Below are 21556 nucleotides of genomic sequence, written 5' to 3' on the forward strand. Positions count from 1 at the left end.
CACAATATTGCAGATATTGTACTGTTCATAGGTACTTGTTGGAGAAGTGAAGTGCTTGTATTTAAACTATCAAAATTCTGACCTTTCAAAATAGGTTTTCTAAAACAACTTTTTTGAAAAATCAGCATTTGTTTTTAAACTCTTAAAATGTCAAGTAAAAATCCTTACAGATATATCTTAAAGTTATTCTTTTCAGTCTCAATTATTTTTTTACTTTTAACTATATATTCAACACAGAACCAGTTTCTAAGTAAATGTCTAATGAAAAAGTTTCAATGTAAAATAAAACTAGGCAATCTAATATAACACATATAAAGCCTGAGTGTGATTTATCAAAATTCAGAATTAAATTTCTGTAATAGTGGAAAACTTTCAGTCTCTGACTATTCAAAACCTGTGACTTCCTACGAGACTAGAAAGTTAGCAGAGAGGATCAAACAGACTTAAGCACTGCCCGACTTCTTCTAAAGTGATGAACTCTTTTATCCTGGAAAAGACAGAAATAGTCCATTTTAATTTCATTGAAAATTCCTATTACCATTATGACCTAAGAGACTTGAAAATTACTTAAAGAAAGCATTTTTTTGTTTTTAGATTTAAAACTATAAATAATGAGAGAAAAGTGATCCTTTTGTGAAAGCATTCCTGAACTTTCTGATAACAAATGTACCAATGATCAGTTTTATTCAACAATTCAGTTAAAAAACAAATCTCTGTGACTCAGAAAAAGAGGACTTAGAAAACCAACACAGTTTTCTAAAATGTAGTTTCTTATTAATTCATGATTCTGCATTGATGTCCCAAAGTCAGCTGGTGAAAAACATGCAATCTTAAAAAGTCTTATTTTCACTAAAATGCATCTAACAGAAATCACGGCTTCTCAACGATGGCTTGAGAACAGCACTCCATTTCAATCTGAAAGCCTATACTTTTAGGCTAAAAGATGCAAGTTTTGGCATCTTTAAAGGCATATCCTTAAGCTATAATGAAGATATGCAATTTTTAAGGAAATGAATAGAAAAATTAAAGTCTATGCAAAAGTTTCCTTTCACTTTGTTGTCAGCAGATGTGCAGATAGAATGAGGCCTTACAAAGACGGATGGAGCTGAGAACCAGTAATAAAATAATAAAAGTATTTTCTTCTCTGTGCTTTTAGCTTAATTGTGCCCTATTCCTAGGAATTAAATTCCGCTATCATATAAAGGGTAGCTTCTGGAAATTATGTAATGTGTTAACAGGGTAATATCCTATAGGTTAAAGTCCAGAAAGTGGTCACAAACTCAAGTATTTTAAAAAATCAGATAGGGTATGAAAGATTATGAAGAGGCTGGAATTAAGAGTGGAAAGAGGGTATATCCTGAGTTGTGTGAGTGCTCAGTTGTGTCCGACTCTTTGTGACATCATGGACTGTAGCCCACCTGGTTCCTCTGTCCATTGGATTTGCCAGTCAAGAATAACTGGAGTAGGTTGCCAATTCCTTCTCCATATCCTGCCTTCAGTTCAGTTCAGTTGCTCAGTTGTGTCCGACTCTTTGCGACCCCATGAATCACAGCACACCAGGCCTCCCTGTCCATCACCAACTCCTGGAGTTCACTCAAACTCATGTCCATCGAGACGGTGATGCCATCCGGCCATCTCATTCTCTGTCGTCCCCTTCTCCTCCTGCCCCCAATCCCTCCCAGCATCAGAGTCTTTTCCAGTGAGTCAACTCGTCGCATGAGGTGGTCAAAGTATTGGAGTTTCAGCTTTAGCATCAGTCCTTCCAATGAACACCCAGGATTGATCTCCTTTAGAATGGACTGGTTGGATCTCCTTGCAGTACAAGGGACTCTCAAGAGTCTTCTCCAGCACCACAGTTCAAAAGTGTCAATTCTTCGGCGATCAGCTTTCTTCACAGTCCAACTCTCACATTTATACATGACCACGGGAAAAACCATAGCCTTGACTAGACGGACCTCTGTTGGCAAAGTAATGTCTCTGGTTTTTAATATGCTATCTAGGTTGGTCATAACCTTCCTTCCAAGTAGTAAGCATCTTTTAATTCCATGGCTGCAATCAGCATCCGCAGTGATTTTGGAGCCCAAAAAAATAAAATCTGACACTGTTTCCACTGTTTCCCCATCTAATTCCCATGAAGTGATGGGACCAGATGCCATGATCTTTGTTTTCTGAATGTTGAGCTTCAAGCCAAACTTTTCACTCTCCTCTGTCACTTTCATCAAGAGGCGTTTGAGTTCTTCTTCACTTGCTGCCATAAGGGTGGTGTCATCTGCATATCTGAGGTTATTGATATTTCTCCCAGCAATCTTGATTCCAGCTTGTGCTTCTTCCAGCCCAGCGGTCCTCATTATGTACTCTGCATAGAAGTTAAATAAAGCAGGATGACAATATACAACCTTGACATACTCCTTTTCCGATTTGAAACCAGGCTGTTGTTCTATGTCCAGTTCTAACTGTTGCTTCCTGACCTGCACACAGGTTTCTCAAGAGGCAGGTCAGGTGGTCTGGTATTCCCATCTCTTGAAGAATTTTCCACAGTTTATTGTGATCCACACAGTCAAAGGCTTTGGCATAGTCAATGAAGCAGAAATAGAGGTTTTTCTGGAACTCTCTTGCTTTCTCCATGATCCAGCGGATGTTGGTGATTTGATCTCTGGTGCCTCTGCCTTTTCTAAAACCATCTTGAACATCCGGAAGTTCACGGTTCACATATTGCTGAAGCCTGGCTTGGAGAATTTTGAGCATGACTTTACTAGCGTGTGAGATGAGTGCAATTGTGCGGTAGTTTGAGCATTCTTTGGCATTACCTTTCTTTGGGATTGGGATGAAAACTGACCTTTTCCAGTCCTGTGGCCAGTGCTGAATTTTCCAAATTTGCTGGCATATTGAGTGCAGCACTTTCACAGTATCATCTTTCAGGATTTGAAATAGCTCAACTGGAATTTCATCACCTCCACTAGCTTTGTTCGTAGTGATGCTTTCTAAGGCCCACTTGACTTCATATTCCAAGATGTCTGGCTCTAGGTGATTGATCACGCCATCGTGATTATCTTGGTCCTGAAGATCTTTTTTGTACAGTTCTTTTGTGTATTCTTGTCACCTCTTCTTAATATCTTCTGCTTCTGTTAGGTCCATACCGTTTCTGTCCTTTATCAAGCCCATCTTTGCATGAAATGTTCCCTTGGTATCTCTAATTTTCTTGAAGAGATCTCTTGTCTTTCCTATTCTGTTGTTTTCCTCTATTTCTTTGCACTGATTGCTGAGGAAGGCTTTCTTATCTTTCCCTGCTATTCTTTGGAACTCTGCATTCAGATGCTTATATCTTTCCTTTTCTCCTTTGCTTTTCACTTCCCTTCTTTTCACAGCCATTTGTAAGGCCTCCTCAGACAGCCATTTTGCTTTTTTGCATTTCTTTTCCATGGGGATGGTCTTGGTCCCTGTCTCCTGTACAATGTCACGAACCTTCGTCCATAGTTCATCAGGCACTCTATCAGATCTAGTCCCTTAAATCTATTTCTCACTTCCACTGTATAATCATACGGGATTTGACTTAGGTCACAGTGCATTTAAATTTAATTAAAACAATAGTAACAACATTTAGCTAATCAAAACAAACAGGTCTAGATGCTAGACAACTTCTAACTCTTAGCTCAGAGAAGCAGAAAACTTTGGAAGGTTCCAAGGTAGACTTTTGCTTAATACCAGGTCAAAAATCAAGTTTAAAGACTCGCTGGTTAAAGATTTTCTGCTTTACCAACAAATCCATTAGTACTGCCTGTTTAACCTTCAGAACCTTGGGCAAAGTAAGCTGTCACAGAGCACCCAATCCTTTCCTTTTAAATTTACTATCTATGTACAACGAAAAACAAGAGAACAAAAAGTCAACTTTAAATGACTAAGTGTACTCCCAAAAAGTCAACTTTAAATGACTAAGTGTACTCCCTATTGAGAAGATGGCTAAGAACTTAATTCTGCTACAGCTCTAGTCTTTTCTATTAAAAGAAGCCCTAAGTACTTCTTTTAAAAATGCTTTAAGTGTTATCCTATTTCCATGTATTGATGGAAAATAGCTATTCTCCTTTTCCTGTTTTAAGATACAAAGCAATGGTTTAAAATTTCCCTTAGAATGTAAAATGCTGCATTTTGAAAAAATTCTGGCAGCTCCTTGGAAAGTTAAACATAGTTACTACTTGACTCAGCAATTTCATTCTTAGGTATATACCCAAGAGAAATAAAAACCTATGTCCACACAAAAATTAGTATACAAATGTTCATACCATTACTCGTCAGGGCCTCAAAGTGGAAAACAACCCAATGTCTATCAAGTAAGTGATGAATTGATAAACACAAACTGGTAGATCCATAAATAAAAAGAAAATGAAGTACTAATAAACGCTGTAACATTGATGAGCCTCAAGAACATTTCAGTTGGTGGAAGTCAGTTACAAAAGGTAACATGTATTATTCTATTGACATGAAACATTCAGAACAGGCAAATTCTTAAAGAGAGATTAGTGGTGGCCTAAGGCTAGAGAGTTGGGGAGAACAGAGAGTGACTAATGGATAAGGTATGTATGTGAGAGTTGGACTGTGAAGAAAGCTGATTGCCGAAGAATTGATGGTTTTGAACTGTGGTGCTGGAGAAAACTCTTGAGAGTCCCTTGGACTGCAAGGAGATCTAACCAGTCCATTCTAAAGGAGATCAATCCTGGTGTTCATTCGAAGGACTGATGCTAAAGCTGAAACTCCAATACTTTGGCCACCTCATGCAACAAGTTGACCCACTGGAAAAGACTCTGATGCTGGGAGGGATTGGGGGTGGGAGGAAAAGGGGACGACAGAGAATGAGATGGCTGGATTGCATCACCGACTCTGGACATGAGTTTGGGTGAACTCCGGGAGTTGGTGATGGACAGGGAGGCCTGGTGTGCGAAGAGTCATGGGGTCGCGAAGAGTCAGACACGACTGAGCGACTGAACTGAACAGGGTAGGGAGCGTTATTTTGTAGGTGATTAAAATACTCTAAAATTTATTGTAACTATGATTGTACAACTCTGTGCATATTCTATGAAGTATTAAATTGCACATTTTAAATGGGTGAATTGTAGGGTATGAAAATTGTATCTCAATAAGCCTGCTGTGAAAAAACAACAATAAACTTCCCTTTACTAATAAGCACAATATTCTTCCTTTGGTGAAGTGACAAGTTCCTTTCCATATTCAGAGACTGAGAACTACAGGGATCTTAGAGACTCCTCACTTCAGACTTGTAAAAACTAGAGCCTTAAGATTTCAGTGATTTGTCCAAGGTGATAGCACTGGGATCAGAAACTAAAGACACTTTTTTAACTTCAAATGCCCACATTCGTCTCCACTTTGCCAACTCTGAGTCAACGTTCGTTTCTCTCTAGTCAGCTCTGCTTACTCCTTCACTTACGTCTGCCACAAAAGGGTCACGTGCATCATCTGAGTACTCAATTCCTTCGAGAATATCCACGTACTCTAAGTTTTGTTTTCTGTATCTAAAATTTTCTTTTCCTATTTGGTCAAGCTAATAATTTCTTTCAAGAACCACCTTTGAATTTCACTATTATTGTTGTTGTTTAGTCCCTAAATCATACGCTTCTGCTAAAGATTTCTCCCCTAAGGGTAACCTACACTATACCAAGACTTAAGCAGATACACTGTTACTTAAAACTCACTCTCAGGCTACAGTCAAAAGCTAAGAGTTCAATTATATGCTCTATGTAAGCTCTCTCTATATATAAATATATGTATACCACAGGGAAAAAAAGATGCTTAATGGGTGACAAGTGTGCTTTTTTCCTACGTACTATTCTTTTCATACCTTGAAGTAGTCGTCTTGAGTGACAAGGGAGTTTCTCAGTCTATTCTCTGGATTAAATAGACAAGATACCACCGTCTGTATGCTTCTGTCCACAGATTTCTGAAACACAAGTTTTCCGTAAAGACTTTTCATTCTTTCACTCACTGGTAACAAGCTTTTTGAAAAAGCTTAATGAATATATACACTTATTTCTAAAAAACTCTCAGGCAATTTTTTCATTTTTACCATGTCATGTAGTATGCAACTTTTATACCAAATTTATTTCAGAAACTTAAGTGATAGAGTACTGGTTTAGAAAGCTCAATTAGTCAAGCCTTAAGATAGCTGTTTTTAAATCTCTATAATTTTTCCTGTTAGACGGGAAATAGCCTCAACATTTCAAGAAACATTTATTCAAGTTAAACTCTGATAATATAATTTTTGGTGGTTTTTTTTCCCAAATTTTAAGTTGTATAACAAATGTGGGATTATTTTCACTGCACAGTTCAGTAATTTTAAAAATCTTCCATTGAGAAATACGTGAAGGAAGTACACATACTCCAATGGGAACTGTTTACTGTTATGGGAATCATTCAGTGTTATGCATATTCCAATCAGATCAATTACTTTTCACATCCTCACCCATTCAAGAAACATAGAATTCAAGAATGAGAGCATTATTATTACAGGGATTTGCTCTAAAATGATAAAAAAAGAAATACCTCTATTTAAGTATTTCAATTACTAGTGAGTCCACCACTTTCAAGAACTGCCACCAGATATAATGTTATGCTGAGAATACCATAAATAACTGTATAATATTATTCATCTAAATAAATGTCTAAATTGGTAAAAAACAGGTAGATATAAGTCATACTAATCCCTCTTTTGAAGAGTAGGATTGAGAAAAACTATCCATTGGACTCTGTCAAACCATGTTAACATTTATTAAACTATGGTTAAAAAACAAACCAAAAAACCCAATGAAAATGGAAGAAAGGGAAGGACAACTGACTCAGCAACTGGTTTGCGGGTACCCAGAATTTCATTAACTTTTACATAAATTGTGAAGCTTTTAGTCAGTAACTCAAGCTCTATATTTAAATTTGAGCAAAGATATCTGTTTCTCAAAGGGCCATTATTAAATCTTGAAAAAAGCACATATAGAAATATAAACATTAATGAACAAAATTTGATGTTTGCCTTTTGTGGGCCATTTCCAGAGGATGGAGTAGCTTCATGAACTGAGCATTCACTTGGCAAAACTTCAGCTCCTGTATCAACTTCATTACAGTGGTAGTTAATGGTTGTATAAGCCTGTAATTAAAGAGATGTACATTATTCTTCAAAATAGTGAGCTCATACTGAAAGTTTAAATGTGTATTGTTCTGAAATTCAATTACATTATTTCAGAAACTATTTTAAACTAAATAGTTGAAATGCAATACGGGAATCTTATATTTTGAAATGTCAACATAATCAGAATTAGAAGGAGAATTTCTGTAAGAAACTTCAAAACATATAGTATGGGAATGGGAAGGGAATTTCCCAGTGCCTGAGAAGTTTTGCTCATATTATGTCCTTCAAATATCCAATCCTGATGAAAGAAGGTAACAAAGGCTCAGATATCTTAAAGGTAGCTTCCTCTTTTGTTTTATTCATTTTGTTATAACAGTGCTGAAAGCAAAACATTTTTGCTTCTCTCAACAGATTGTTTTTTGGCTAGAAAACTCGAGGCAGATTCAATATTAATTATAAATCCTTGGAGTTAGAAGTAGCATAGGTACTAGTACTACCTTTCCTGGTTACATATTCTGAGCACTGGTGTATGCAGGGTAGCCATTGCTTAAGTACAGACAAAATAATCTGAGAAACAAAAGGCACAGTTTCTCCCATGGGAGTATATGCACTTGAGTTGCAAAGAAATGTAACATGTGAAGTACAAGGGCATTTAAAATATTTTCAGGCATACTTGATATGGCAAGGGTCAAGAAATACGTAACAGTAAAATACTTTTAAAATACAGAACAGGAAGTACATGCTCAGTTACTTCACCTTACCGGAGGAATAACGTAACTCCTTTGTTCCCCAGCAGGCCACTGCGGTGGCATCTTAAAAAAAAAAATAGAAAATAACGCTTACTTAACTATTCCTTTACACTGTCTCAAGGATCTGAAACAGACAATGTTGAGGTACTGCTGCTGGTTTCCTTGAGCTTGTTATAACAAAAGAAAATGGAAGAGAAAAGTACTTTATGATATGTATGACTTTATTGTTACTTTCATATATAAACTGCATCTTTTTCTCAATTTTCTGGAGTTGGATTTCAGGAAAACTCAAGAGACAGTAGCTCTTTGAATTTGTTACCATAGTGTCACAGATATGGTTGTATCTATGGACAGAAATTCTAGTAGCCAGCTAAAATAAGCATTATCAAACATAACTGCAATTCAATGCTCTAAGAGCTGAGTACTCATTTTATCTCAACCTATGCCTTTATAAAGACTCATAAGATTCAGCCTGTATGTTTTAGCTATTAGACAGCAAAGATGAAGACCACATGTTGAAATATAGAAAAGGACACCAAAACTTGTAAGACAGTACAAGAGAAAGCTTGCTAAGCTCATTTCTGTCAAAATATTACTCTTATTCTAAACAATAGAGAAGCCCTAATTCTAGACTAATTCTGTTTTTCCTTAAATTTTAGGCAGACTCAACTACTTTAAATGACAAACTATTAGGGAAATTTACACAAGGCCTAAATAATACTCCAAAGTAAATAATTTTGATCCCTATTAAATTACCTGATAATTATAAACAGGCAGCTGATATCCAGTGATAACCTGAACTGGTGAACTTGGATAAGGAGGATAAGCCTGAAAACAAAGTTTACAGAAAGAATGAATGAACAACATACATTTTTAAAAATCAGAAAGAAGGAGTATCATTCCCAATGCAATAAAAACATGAAAATAAGGAAATCTTCATTTTTTTATATCCAATCCAAAATTCTATCTGAGTGACTGCTTTCATGAAGAAATAAGTATTCTCTGTCAAATGTTAGTCTTTGGGGCTGGGAGAAGGAAGAGATAAAGTAAGTGACTGATTTTGCAAGCCCAAGTTTATCTTTTTTGTATATTTATTCCCACCCAGAAGTACTTTCTTAGTCATGATGAAGCTCTATTAGAATAGATTTCCATGTTAGCATTAAATTAATACATGTGTGCTATTTTTTTGTAAAAATATTTTTAGGCGGTTTTGTATTCCTTTGACAGTATTTTGGGGTAACATAGAATATTCCCCACAGACATTTTGACTCTTCCCGTATTTTATTTCTAAAAGTTAAGGGCAATGTACAACCCCAAACCGGAAAAGAGATAGTATAATGTATTATATATTTCAATAAATATTTATTGCCTGAAAATATCCATGTAGTAGCATACAAAAATATACCAGAATAGGTAATAATACCTCATGGCAAATTTTATGAACAAGCAGAGCTTTTCTTGTAGCTGTTTTTTTTTTTTAATGTAATAAAAGATATATTCTATACTTCAGGTAGATGAAAAATGCAAACAAACAAGAGACACTGCAGAGGCTTTTCACTATTATTTGAACAGAAGAAAGTAAACTGAAGTAGGAAGAAAATAAATGTTATTTATTATCAAAAGGAGACAAGTATTCCAAATTTCACTTCGAATATTAAAGAAATCAAGACAAGACAAATTATATGCCAGAAACTGATAGAATTTACAAATATAATCAAATCATCAGAAATTTATCCATGTTAGAATCATAATACATCTAGAAATCAACAATCTGTATAAAGAGGCACCTGGAAATCATTGCAAATAAAGATTAGTTGACCCTAGGAAAGAATAAACCAGGTAAACACATGAAGAAAGCTGTCTTCAAGTATTTTAGGAGTTATCTGGGGAAAAAATAGAGAGGAGAAATATTCTATGTGGCTACAGTGATCAGTTCTCAGATAAAGACTTACAAACTATACAAAAGCAGATTTAAGCTTAGTTTAAGAAGTAACACCAAGGGAACATTTCATGCGAAGATGGGCAAAATAAAGGACAGAAATGCCAAGGACTTACCAGAAGTAGAAGAGATTCAGAAGAGGTGGCAAGAATACACAGAACTGTACAATAAAGGTCTTAACGAACCAGATAATCACTATGATGTGGTCACCCACCTAGAGTCAGACATCCTGGAGTGTGAAGTCAAGTGGGCCTTAGGAAGCATCACTACAAACAAAGCTAGTGGAGGTGATGGATTTCCAGCTGGCTATTTCAAATCCTAAAAGATGATGCTGTTAAAGTGTTGCACTCAGTATACCAGAAAATTTAGAAAGCTCAGCAGTGGCCACAGGACTGAAAAAGGTTAGGTTCCATTTCAATCCCAAAGAAGGGCAATGCCAAAAAATGTTTGAACTACCATATAATTGAGCTTGTTTCACACACTAGCAAGGTAATGCTCAAAAGCCTTCAAGTTAGGGTTTAATAGCAAGAACTTTCAGATGTACAAGCTGGATTTAGAAAAGGCAGAGGAACCAGAGGTCAAATTGCTAACATATTTTGGGTCATAGAGAAAGCAAGAGAATTCCAGAAAACCAACTACTTCTGCTTCATTGACTACACTAAAGCCTTTAAAAGTGTGGATCACAAAACATTATGGAAAATTCTTCAAGACATGGGAATACTAGACCACCTTACCTGCCTCCTGAGGAACCTGTATGCAGGTCAAGAAGCAACAGTTAGAAGCAGACATAGAACAATGGACTAGTTCAAAATTGAGAAAGGAGTACTGCAAGGCTGTACATGGTAACCCTGATAAATAAACTTCTACCCAGAGTACATCATCCTAAATGCTGGGCTGGATGAATCACAAGCTGGAATCAAGATTGCTGGAAGAATTATCACCAACCTCAGATATGCAGATGATACCATCTTAATGGCAGAAAGCGAAGAACTAAAGAGCCCCCTGATGAAGGTGCAGGAGGCAAGTGGAAAAACTGGCTTAAAACTCAACATTCAAAAAACTAAGATCCTGGCATCCGGTCCCATCAGTTAATGGCAAATAGATGGGAGAAAATGGAAACAGTGGTAGACTTTATTTTCTTGGGCTACAAAGTCACTGTGGATGGTGAATGCAGCCATGACATTAAAAGACGCTTGCTCCTTGGAAGAAAAACTATGACAAACTTAGATAGCATATTAAAAAGCAGAGACATCACTTTGTTGACAAAGGTCTATATAATCAAAGCTGTGGTTTTTCCAGTAGTCATGTGTGGATGTGAGAGCTAGAGCATAATGTGTGAGCACTTAAGAACTGATGTTTTCAAACTGTGGTCCTGAAGAAAACTCTGGAGTCTCCTCGATAGCAAGGAGATCAAAACAGTCCATCCTAAAGGAAATCAACCCTGATTATTCATTGAAGGACTGATATTGAAGCTGAAGCTCCAATATGACCACCTGATGCAAAGAGCCAACTCACTGGAAAGACCCTGATGCTGGGAAAGATTGAGGGTGGGAGGAGAAAGGGACGACAGAGAATGAAATGGTTGGATGGTATCACTGAAGTAATGGACGTGCGTTTGCGCAAACTCTAGGAGATAGTGAAGGACAGGGAAGACTGGCATCCTGCAGTTTATGGGGTTGCAAAGAGCTGGACAGGACTTAGCAACTGAACAATAACAAGCAACACTAAGAATGACATTTCTAACAAAATGTCCCATCATTCAAAAGTATTCAAACAGCACTAGTATTGTCACCTATTATGGAAATTGTTGACATGATTCCACAGAGGGTAAGAACTAAGACTGGCTTAACTTTTAACATGCTCCCGTCAATAATAAGATCTCTAATATAATACACACACCAAAAAAAAAAAAAAAAAAAGGAGTGTAGGTACTTCTTACCTGAACATACTGAGTTATAGGGTTCATCATGGTTGGAGGCTGCACGTAATTTTCAGTGTTTGGATTACTCCAGACACTCTGAAATTGTGGTGGAGGAGGAGGATTAAAAACCAAAGGACGTGGCTGCACATGATAAGCACCTTTTTAAAGAGTAAAAAGAAAACAAAGCCTATTTTCAGTTCTCTGAAAAGTCATACGAGTGTCAACAAGAGCAAGTCCTTTCTTTACTCACACAAATTTTGTTTCCTGATTGCAGGGCCCAGTTTCAGCTTTTTACCATGGAAATTTATCTGTGACTGAAAATAAAACAGTATCAAAACTAGAATTAATGTCCAAGTCTTTACTTCCAAGACATTGATAAATACCCAAGTTCTCTAAAATTACTACTATCAGGTAAGATCAGTGGTAAGAATATATCAAATCAAAACTTGAATGAAACCACCTTACTTACCTTCACTTTAATAAAATTTTGAGAAGTTATGGAATCTGATTAAAAAGCAAACAAACCTTTATTCTCTGTCTCTAATCTTTCCTGTCTCTAGTTCATGAAGCTGGATGCTCAATAAAAAATACAGAGGTTCTGATAAGTTATGTAAATTATTTCAAGCCTGAATTGCAAACAGGAAATATATTTATTTCTATATCTTATAAAAGAATGAGTATATATTCAGGATGTAAACAATTCTAAACACCACATCCATAACATAGTAGAGATTTTTTCCAAAAGATTACTTACTTCTACTATCTTCTGCACATCCACGTCATTATAAAATGAAACAAATCCATAGCTAGAAAGTCAGATAGATGAAGTATAAAATCACCACCGTATCAGTACATGGTTTAAAACTAGTGTTCTATAACTGACTAAGTCATGATAAAGGATGAAAAATATACTGAGATAAATGACTGTTAGATGGACACGATAAGATTTTCTATAAATACTACTGTTTTATTTTCTACCCTGATCTGCAGATCTGTATCAGAATTCATAAAGATTAAGGCAGTGTAGGAACTTAAAAAATTCATACCTATGAATCTGAGTTTAACTTATTATCTATGGCAAAAATCATTAAAATTTAGAATATTGTGAAATGTATGAAGAAAACAATTTTTTGATAAAACTGACTAATCCTCTCATGTGAAATGAAGACAAGGAATATTTAAATACAAACACTAGGTAAATGATTAAATAAAAGAGCTGGCAGCAAAACTTATCCTCTACATGAAAGTTACAAAGCAACAAATTTCATTTATACAAATGTTAGAATACCAGTTTTCAATTTTTCTTTTCTGAAATTCTATACATGCTATAGTTCAGATATTTATTATAATTTATATTGAACATACGTTTTACTCACCCTTTGGACACACCAGTTCGATCCGTGATTATCTTCACTTCTTTTACTGAACCATATCTAGCAAAGAAACTTCTAATTTCTGTTTCATCCATCTATGCAAAAGAATTTGATTTTTAAAAGTAAAATTTCAATATTCACAAATTTCAATTATACTATAAAGAAGATTTGGTGATGTGGAAATAGCTCCTCCGAGCATCCCCAAACTACATATCCATATCAAAGATATTTTTATCCCCTAAAGGTTATACATAAAAACAATTCCAAACCTGCATGAAGTACTTAAAAAAAAAGTCTTATATTTACAACAATATCCAAATCCCACTATTCACAAAATACTTTCCATGAATGAAAACATGAATACATTACCCTAACATCAATTCCACCAACAAAAACAGTGTTGGGCATGATTCTGCCTTCTGGTAAAACATAGCCTTGGCTGGTGGTAGCTGAAGACTGGGTGCTGGCCTCTCTGGAGATGGTTGAGTTTGGAGTCTCAGGATTTGCAGCTGACTGTAATTTGGAAAGCAGATGTCATCACTGGATGCTCAGGCTAAAATCATAGATGCTATGAAATATAATTTGTTTTTAAAGCTTAATATTGTCACCCTGCCCATTTAACTTCTACACAGAGTACATCATGCAAAATGCTGGAATGGATGAATCACAAAGTGGAATCAAAGATTGTTGGGAGAAATATCACCAGCCTCAGATATGCAGATGACATCACCCTAATGGAAAAAAGTGAAGAAGAACTAAAGAGCCTCTTGATGAAGGTGAAAGAGGAGAGTGAAAACGCTAGCTTGAAACTCACCATTCCAAAAACTAAGATCTTGGCATCTGGTCCCACCACTTAACAGCAAACTGACAGGGAAAGAAGGAAACAGCGACAGACTTTATTTTCTTGGGCTCCAAAATCACTGTGGATGGTGACTGCAGCCATGAAGTTAAAAGACGCTTGCTCCTTGGAAGAAAAGCTATGACAAACCTAGACATCGTACTAAAAAGTAGAGACATCACTTTGCCGACAAAGGTCCACTGCTGTGGTTTTTCCAGTAGTCATGAATGGATGTTAGAGTTGGACCTTAAAGACTGAGCGCCAAAGAACTGATGCTTCTGAACAGTGGTGCTGGAGAAGACTCTTGGGAGTCCCTTGGACAGCAAGGAGATCAAACCAGTTAATCTTAAAGGAAACCAACCCTGAATATTCATTGGAAAGACTGAGAGTGAAGCTACAAAACTCTGGGCACCTGATGTGAAAAGCCAACTCACTGGAAAAGACCCTGACCCTGGGAAAGACTGAAGGCAAAAGGAGAACAGGGTGGCAGAGGATGAGATGGCTGGATGGCATCACCGACTCAATGGACATGAGTTTGAGCAAACTCAGGGAAACAGGGAAGGACAGGGAAGCCTGGTGTGCTGCAGTCCATGTGGTCACAGACAGTCAGACAGGACTGAGTGACTGAACAATAACAGTTAAGTACAAAAGGCAGCAGAATAAAGATGAAGATATTATACCTTAGCTTATGAAGGAAAACAGAAACAAGGACAAAAGAAACTGATTTAAGATATTTTTGAAAATATTAGCAGAATGTTATAGAAATTAGTTACAATAATGGAAATTAAAGAGTTCCTATTCTGTTAGATGCCAGAAATTATGATAAATTTAAGATTTCTACAAACTGCTATAGAGAGGAAATAAAAATTGTTGAATTACCAAATTGGAGTGTTTTGGCTTTTCTCTATTAATTCATGCTCATACTAATGTTCTAATATACGTTGTGTTTCTATCTGAACATCTCCTAACTCTTTCCTTTAACTATGTTACAGTGATATTTCATGACAATGAAGTCAGAAAGAATAAAAACTATTTTAAAGCTTTTCCATTTTTAAATGTTTTAAAACTTTTTTTCTTAATGGGACTATATTACATAAGTCACATTCCTTGAACTATAGAGAAATTTGACTAGATTTCTTTCCACGACAGAAAATTTACCAATCTCTTTCAATTAATTCAAACACCCAAGGCAGTTCTGAAATTCTTACAGACCTTCTCTTCAATTTCCCCTTCATTTGTGAATGAATTTTCAATACCTTTTTATTTGATAAACTATTTATAGTATTAGCTGTACGTGAACCACAATGGATAGATGTATTTCAGTTGAGAGGAATAGTTATTCACCCAGAAAACTGTGCCAGAGTAAAAAGGGTTATGATAATGTATTGATTCTCCACCTGGGGAAGATTTTTTGGCCCAGGGGCACTTTTTGGTTTTCTCAATAGAGGGGTGTACCTGGTAGAGGAAAACAACAGAATGGGAAAGACTAGAGATCTCTTCAAGAAAATCAGAAACACCAAGGGAGCACTTCATGCAAAGATAGGCTTGATAAAGGGCAAAAACAGTAAGGACCTAACAGAAGCAGAAGTGACTCAGAAGAGGAGGCAGGAATACAGAGAACGGTACAAAAAAAGTCTTAATGACTGGGATAACCACGATGGTGTGATCACTAACCTAGGGCCAGACATCCTGTGAAGTCAAGTGGGCTTTAGGAGGCATTACTACAAACAAAGCTAGTGGAGGTGATGGAATTCCAGCTGAGCTATTGAAATCCTAAGAGATGATGCTGTTAAAGTGCTGCACTCAGTATGCCAGCAAATCTGGGAAACTCAGAAGTGGCTACAGCACTGGAAAAGGACAGTTTTCATTCCAATCCCAAAGATGAACAATGCCAAAGAATTTCAAACTAACATACTCGTTTCACATAAGGAAGATTATGCTAAAAATCCTTCAGGCTAGATTTCAACAGAACATGAACCGAGAACTTCCAGATGTTCAAGCTGGATTTAGAAAAGGCAGAGGAACCAGAGATCAAACTGCTAACATCTTTTGGATCATAAAAAAGCAAGAGAATTCCAGAAAAACAACTACTTCTGCTTCATTAACTATGCTAAAGAATTTGACTGTGTGGATAACAATAAACTGGAAAATTATTCAAAAGACAGGAATACCAGACCACCTTACCTGCCTCCTGAGAAACCTGTATGCAGGTCAAGATGCAACAGTTAGAACTGGACATGGAACAACGGACTGGTTCAAAATTGGGAAAGGAGTATGGCAAGGTTGTATATTATAACACTGACTATTTAACTTCTAGACAGAGTACATTATCCCAAATGCCGGGCTGGATGAATCACAAACTGCAATTAAGACTACTAGGAGAAATATCACCCTCAGATATGCAGATGACACCACCCTAACGGCAGAAAACGAAGAGGCACTAAAGAGCTTCTTGATGAAGGTGAAAAAGGAGAGTGAAAAAGTTGGCTTAAAACTCAACATTCAAAAAATTAAGATCATGGCATCTTGTCCCATCACTTCATGGCAAACAGATAGGGGAAGATGGAAACAGTGACAGACTTTATTTTCCGGGGCTCCAGAATCATGTGGATGGTGAATGCAACCATTAAGTTAAAGGTTGCCTGCTCCTTCAAAGAAAAGCTATGACAAACCTAGATAATACATTAAAAAGCAGAGACATCACTTGGCCAACAAAGATCTGTATAGTCAAACCTATGGTTTTTCCAGTAATCACGTACAGATGTGAGAATTGGACCATAAAGAAGGCTGAGTGCAGAAGAATTGATGCTTTAGAAATGTGGTGCTGAAGAAGACTCTTCAGAGTCCCTTGGACAGCAAGGAGATCAAACTAGTCATTCCTAAAGGAAATCAGTTCTGAATATTCATTGGAAGGATTGATGCTAAAGCTCCAATACTATGGCCACCTGATGAGAAGAGCCGACTCATTGAAAAAGACCCTGATGCTGAGAGAGACTGAAGGCTCCAGAATGGGGAAACAGAGGATGAGATGGTTGGATCACATCCTTGACCCAATGGATATGAGTTGAACAAACTTGCAGATATGGTGAAGGACAGGGAAACCCGGTGAGCTGCAGTCCACGCGTCACAAAGAGTCAGACAGGGATTAGTGATTGACCAACAACAAACCTGGTATCTGGTTGGTAGAAGCCAGAGACACAATAAGCATCCTACAAAGCGAACAACAGTCCCCCATAACAAAGAATTATCTGGCCCCGAATTTGCACAGGGTCAGTTGAAAAACCCTGTGATATTGTTGCCAGAATTGAAGGGTAAAGTTCTAAATCTCATGTTCTGTTTACAAAGTAAAATGGGTATTTGAGAGACAACAAAACAGTAATCTGAGAAAAAGAAAAATCCATTAGATGCTATAGACAGTTTCCTTTGGGTTGTACAAATTGTGATATTAAGTATAAAATTCATCTCATCATTTCACTACAGTCAGGTCTTAAGGAAGGCACCATTCTGTCCATCCTATTTCTTAGCCAGCAGATGGTGCTCAAAGCTAAATTAAGGAACATACTCCTTTTAAGAGACCTAAACAGGGATTTTAAAACTGCCTGTGTGTGTATTTCTATACAATTATTAACTTATATGTGTGCTTCCTAGGTGGCTCAGTGGGTAAAGAATCCACCTGCAGGACACGTGGGTTTGATTCCTGGGTCGGGAAGATCCCCTGGAGTAGGGCACAGCAACCTAGTCCAGTATGCTTGCCTGGAGAATCCCATGGACAGAGGAGCCTGGCAGGCTACAGTCCATTGGGTCGCAAAGAGTTGGACACAACTGAAGCAACTTAGCATCAGCAGCACATAACTTATGCATACAAATCCTCAACCAACAGACAATCTTCGGTTACTTTTAAACTATTGCCAAAAACACTCTACAAATGAATTCTTGTTGTTGTTCAGCTGCTAAATTGTGTCTGATTCTTCACTACTCCATGGACTGCAGCATACCAGGCTTCCCGGTCTTTCACTATCTCCTGAATTTTGCTCAAATTCATGTCCACTGAGCTAGTGATGCTATTTTAGGTTAAAGCTAAAAGTTTGGTGTTAAAGAATTAATCATAACTAATCAATGGCATGTAGAAAATAAACTACATGTAAATTAGATGACAGAAGTAATTATTTTTCTTAATTACACCTTCAAGTGAGTTGATGGGTTCTAAAATGAGTAATTCTGGAATATTAAGGGTGAACCTGGAGGCCATCACATACACAATTCTCATCACTACTATTTTCAGTAACGGATTCCCTTTTATATTTGAATGACCAAGTGACAAAGATAACTAAAAGCTGGAAATAAAACTTATCACTAAAGCACCTGGGATGTCAGCTCTTTGACAACTTTTCATTCAACTATTAAGGTCCACATGCAAGCAAACTGAAATTTATGTATACTGACTAGGTAAGACTAAAAGTCTATAATTTGCAGTCATCAGTGTTACATCCACAGAAGGAAGTAGTTATTAAAGAGAAAAGGAAATTCTATTAAGGAAACTACATGAAAATCAGAATAAAGCCTTTTAAGTAAATCCAAGAGTAGACTCTCAGGAAAGGGAGTTGGAATCCAAACAATAAGCATACAATCCTGGGAAAGCTAAGCAAGAAAAAGGCAAGAAGACAAAAATACACATTAGTCTTGAAAAAATGGGATATGACTACTATCCCCAAACCTGGTTAAGATGGTCCACTCCTGCACCCAACACAGAGATGGGAAAGTCTAGCAAGCATACAAAAAATATACAGTTAAGAACAGTTTATTGTAAATTCAAGTATGGTTATTAGGAAATGTTACTGTAATGCACCACAGAAAAATCATTTGATAAAATACAGTATTTCTTAATTAAAAAAAAACTCAAGTGAAATGAAAGAACCTTATTTTCTATCAATCTAAGTCTAGATTATCATTAAGTTTAAAGTAAAACATGACAGTAATTTATGCTGAAACTAGAAATAAGGGTCTCTCCTTATCACCACTATAAATATTTTTCCATTATATATGACAAATGTAAATATTAATATAGAGTTCTTATAAATCACCATGAAAAGACAAATACAAACAGAAAGGTGGATCAAGAATGGAAAAAAGAGAAATGGAAAACGTTAATGACAAACTTTAACTTCACTAATGATAAAAAAAAAAAGAACATCAACACAAGTGGAGTATTTTCCGATCAGACTGGCAACTTTAAAACATACACTACCTTTCCCTGGGAAGTGTGTGGAAAGGGGGTCATGTTACACACCATCAGTGGGAATATATACTAGTATATCCTTTACCAAGAGTTACTACGAAAAAATTATCATAGTTCAAAATTGTTATAATATGGGCATAACCTTTTCAACCAGTGATTCTATTCCTGGCAATTTATTTCAAGCTATTAACAGAATAAACAGGCCAAAACATTTTCACAAAGATACCCATTTTGTATTGTTTTAATGTACACAAATTATTCATTGTAAGAAAATTTGGTAAAATAAGTGATGGTAATATATAAGTATACAATTTTCGGTAAAGTAAGAAATTATGTATTCAAAATTATTTTAAATTTCTCTTTGGAATAAGGCCCACTATATTAAGTGAAGGATTCAGGTTGTAATATAGTATTACACAGTGAGTGAGTGAGTGAGTGAAGTCACTCAGTCATATCCGACTCTTTTCGACCCCATGGACTGTAGCCTACTAGGCTTCTGTCCATGGGATTCTCCAGGCAAGAATACTGGAGTGGGTTACCATTTCCTTCTCCAGGGGATCTTCCCGACCCAGCGATCGAACCCGGGTCTCCCGCATTGGAGGCAGACGCTTTAACCTCTGAGCGACCAGGTACAATTTTTATAAAATACACCTATCTATTTGCAATATATACATGAAAGCCATCTGGAAGGACATACACCAAAACTTCAGAATACTTACATACCTAGTTTAAGATGGACCTGTACTTCCTTATTTTCTAATGAGTTAATATGCTAGTTTTACAGAAGAAAAAAATCAATAAACGTATGCATTCCTCCCCTCGCCCTCTTTAAAAAAAGACAAAATTGTAAACATTCACAGTAACTCAGCTTATTAAGTAATTACTGATGTGGATTAAGTACAAGACACAATTATTACAAACAGCAGTTGCATACACTTGTAAACTTTTACTTTAAACTTTGTGTGCGCTAATAAATTGTATATAAAATTTCTCCCTTTACTTCTAAAAATAGCGTATACTAGTTATTACACTACAGGCGGTACTACATTACAGTATTTAATGCGATACACCTCATCGGAGGCTTGGTGGTTGGTCAAAACTGTTCTCAAGAGATGCCCCTTGAGGAGGCATCAACTCTAATGCATTTAACAAAACGCTCATAAATGTCACCCAACAGACCCCGTTAATACTCGAGGGACGCTCTGTTGGAAGGTTTCCGGTTTCTTTAAGGGAAAAGTATTTCCCAAGTTAAAAGTTCCTCGAGCTCCCCACTGCGCGGCGGCTCCGAGGCGAAGGCAGCGCCGACCTCGTGAGGAGATGATGGCGGCCCTGCCCGAGCCCGCGGCGGCGGCACAGGCACGAGGTCAGCCCGGGGCCCGCGCCCTCCCGCCCGGACACACCCCCAGGCCCCGGCCACGGCCTCGCTCCGGGCCGTGCAGCCCGCGCCTCCAAAGGCCGCTCGGGCCACCGCCCGCGTGCGCCTCGAGGGCCGCGCCTGCCCGACGCCATCTCGCGGAGGCCGGGCCGCTGGCGGCCTCGGGAAGCGCGGGAAAGGCGGCTTCCGGGCGGCGTGGGGGCGGGGGGCCGGCCGGCGGGCTGCCAGGCGCCGCTCCGCACCCGGCGGCGGCCGCGGTCCCCGGCGCTCCGCCGGCCGCCCGAGGCGCCGCCGCGGCCCGCAGCCCTCGGGCTGGGCCCCCAGGCCAGGCCGGCCCGGCAGCCCAGCTCCGGGGCCCGCCCCGCGCCCCCGTCAGCGTCCCGGCCGCCCCACGGAGCCCCGGGGCCTCCGCCACGCACCATGACGGCGACAGCCAGTGTTCCCTCAGAGGGGCTCGACGACGAAGCGGAGGCTGGCTTCGGGCGCCGCGCTCGGAGCTGCTGTTCGGCCTGCTCGTGCCCGCTGCCCGGCCGGACTGGGCAGAGGCAGTGGCGGCAGGCCTGGCGAAGAGAGTCAGCGGCGGGTGGCGAGGCCGAGGGGCGCCGGCGGACTGGGGCGTGGCCTGCGGGGCGCCGGGAGGTGGCTGCTGCGCAAGGCGCGGGGGGCTCGGCGGCAGGCGCCTCAGCCAATGGGCGGCCGCGCTGGCGCCCCCCGGCGGCGGGGCGGGGGGAGGCTCGCGGAGCACGGCTGCGCGGGCTGGGGGTACGCAGACGGCGCGTGAGGGCGGCCCTCCCACCCCGCCCCACAAGCGCCGCCCCCAGATGAGGGGGCTGGCCGATCCACCGAAAGGCGTGGTACCCCAGAAGTGCCGTGGAGGCGCACCTGAAATAAGTCGGCACACTGACATATACATTAAAGTTAAAAACAAACTTGAATATGCCCAGGCTCTGGCTTCAAAATGGCGTCCTGAAGGCACAGGATTAGCCCGATCGTAGTCAC

The 21556-nt window shown here is 38.6% G+C and overlaps 1 protein-coding gene across 1 annotated transcript; it reads right to left on the bottom strand.

Annotated features, from left to right (window-relative positions):
- Positions 1 to 433: 433 nt before the first annotated feature.
- DAZL (deleted in azoospermia like) lies at positions 434 to 20979 on the bottom strand. Its single transcript, XM_055420555.2, has 11 exons — positions 20455 to 20979; positions 13478 to 13621; positions 13112 to 13203; positions 12490 to 12541; positions 11986 to 12049; positions 11754 to 11893; positions 8632 to 8703; positions 7888 to 7938; positions 7031 to 7144; positions 5849 to 5947; positions 434 to 487 (listed from the first exon to the last, which is right to left on the bottom strand). The coding sequence occupies exons 1-11, from the start codon at positions 20977 to 20979 to the stop codon at positions 434 to 436; spliced, it is 1407 nt and encodes a 468-aa protein (XP_055276530.2).
- Between the last annotated feature and the right edge of the window lie 577 nt (positions 20980 to 21556).

Source organism: Moschus berezovskii, chromosome 1 (assembly GCF_049115385.1).
Source record: "Moschus berezovskii isolate FMDL1 chromosome 1, NW_MosBer_1.0, whole genome shotgun sequence".
In the NCBI taxonomy this organism is placed as follows: domain Eukaryota; kingdom Metazoa; phylum Chordata; class Mammalia; order Artiodactyla; family Moschidae; genus Moschus; species Moschus berezovskii.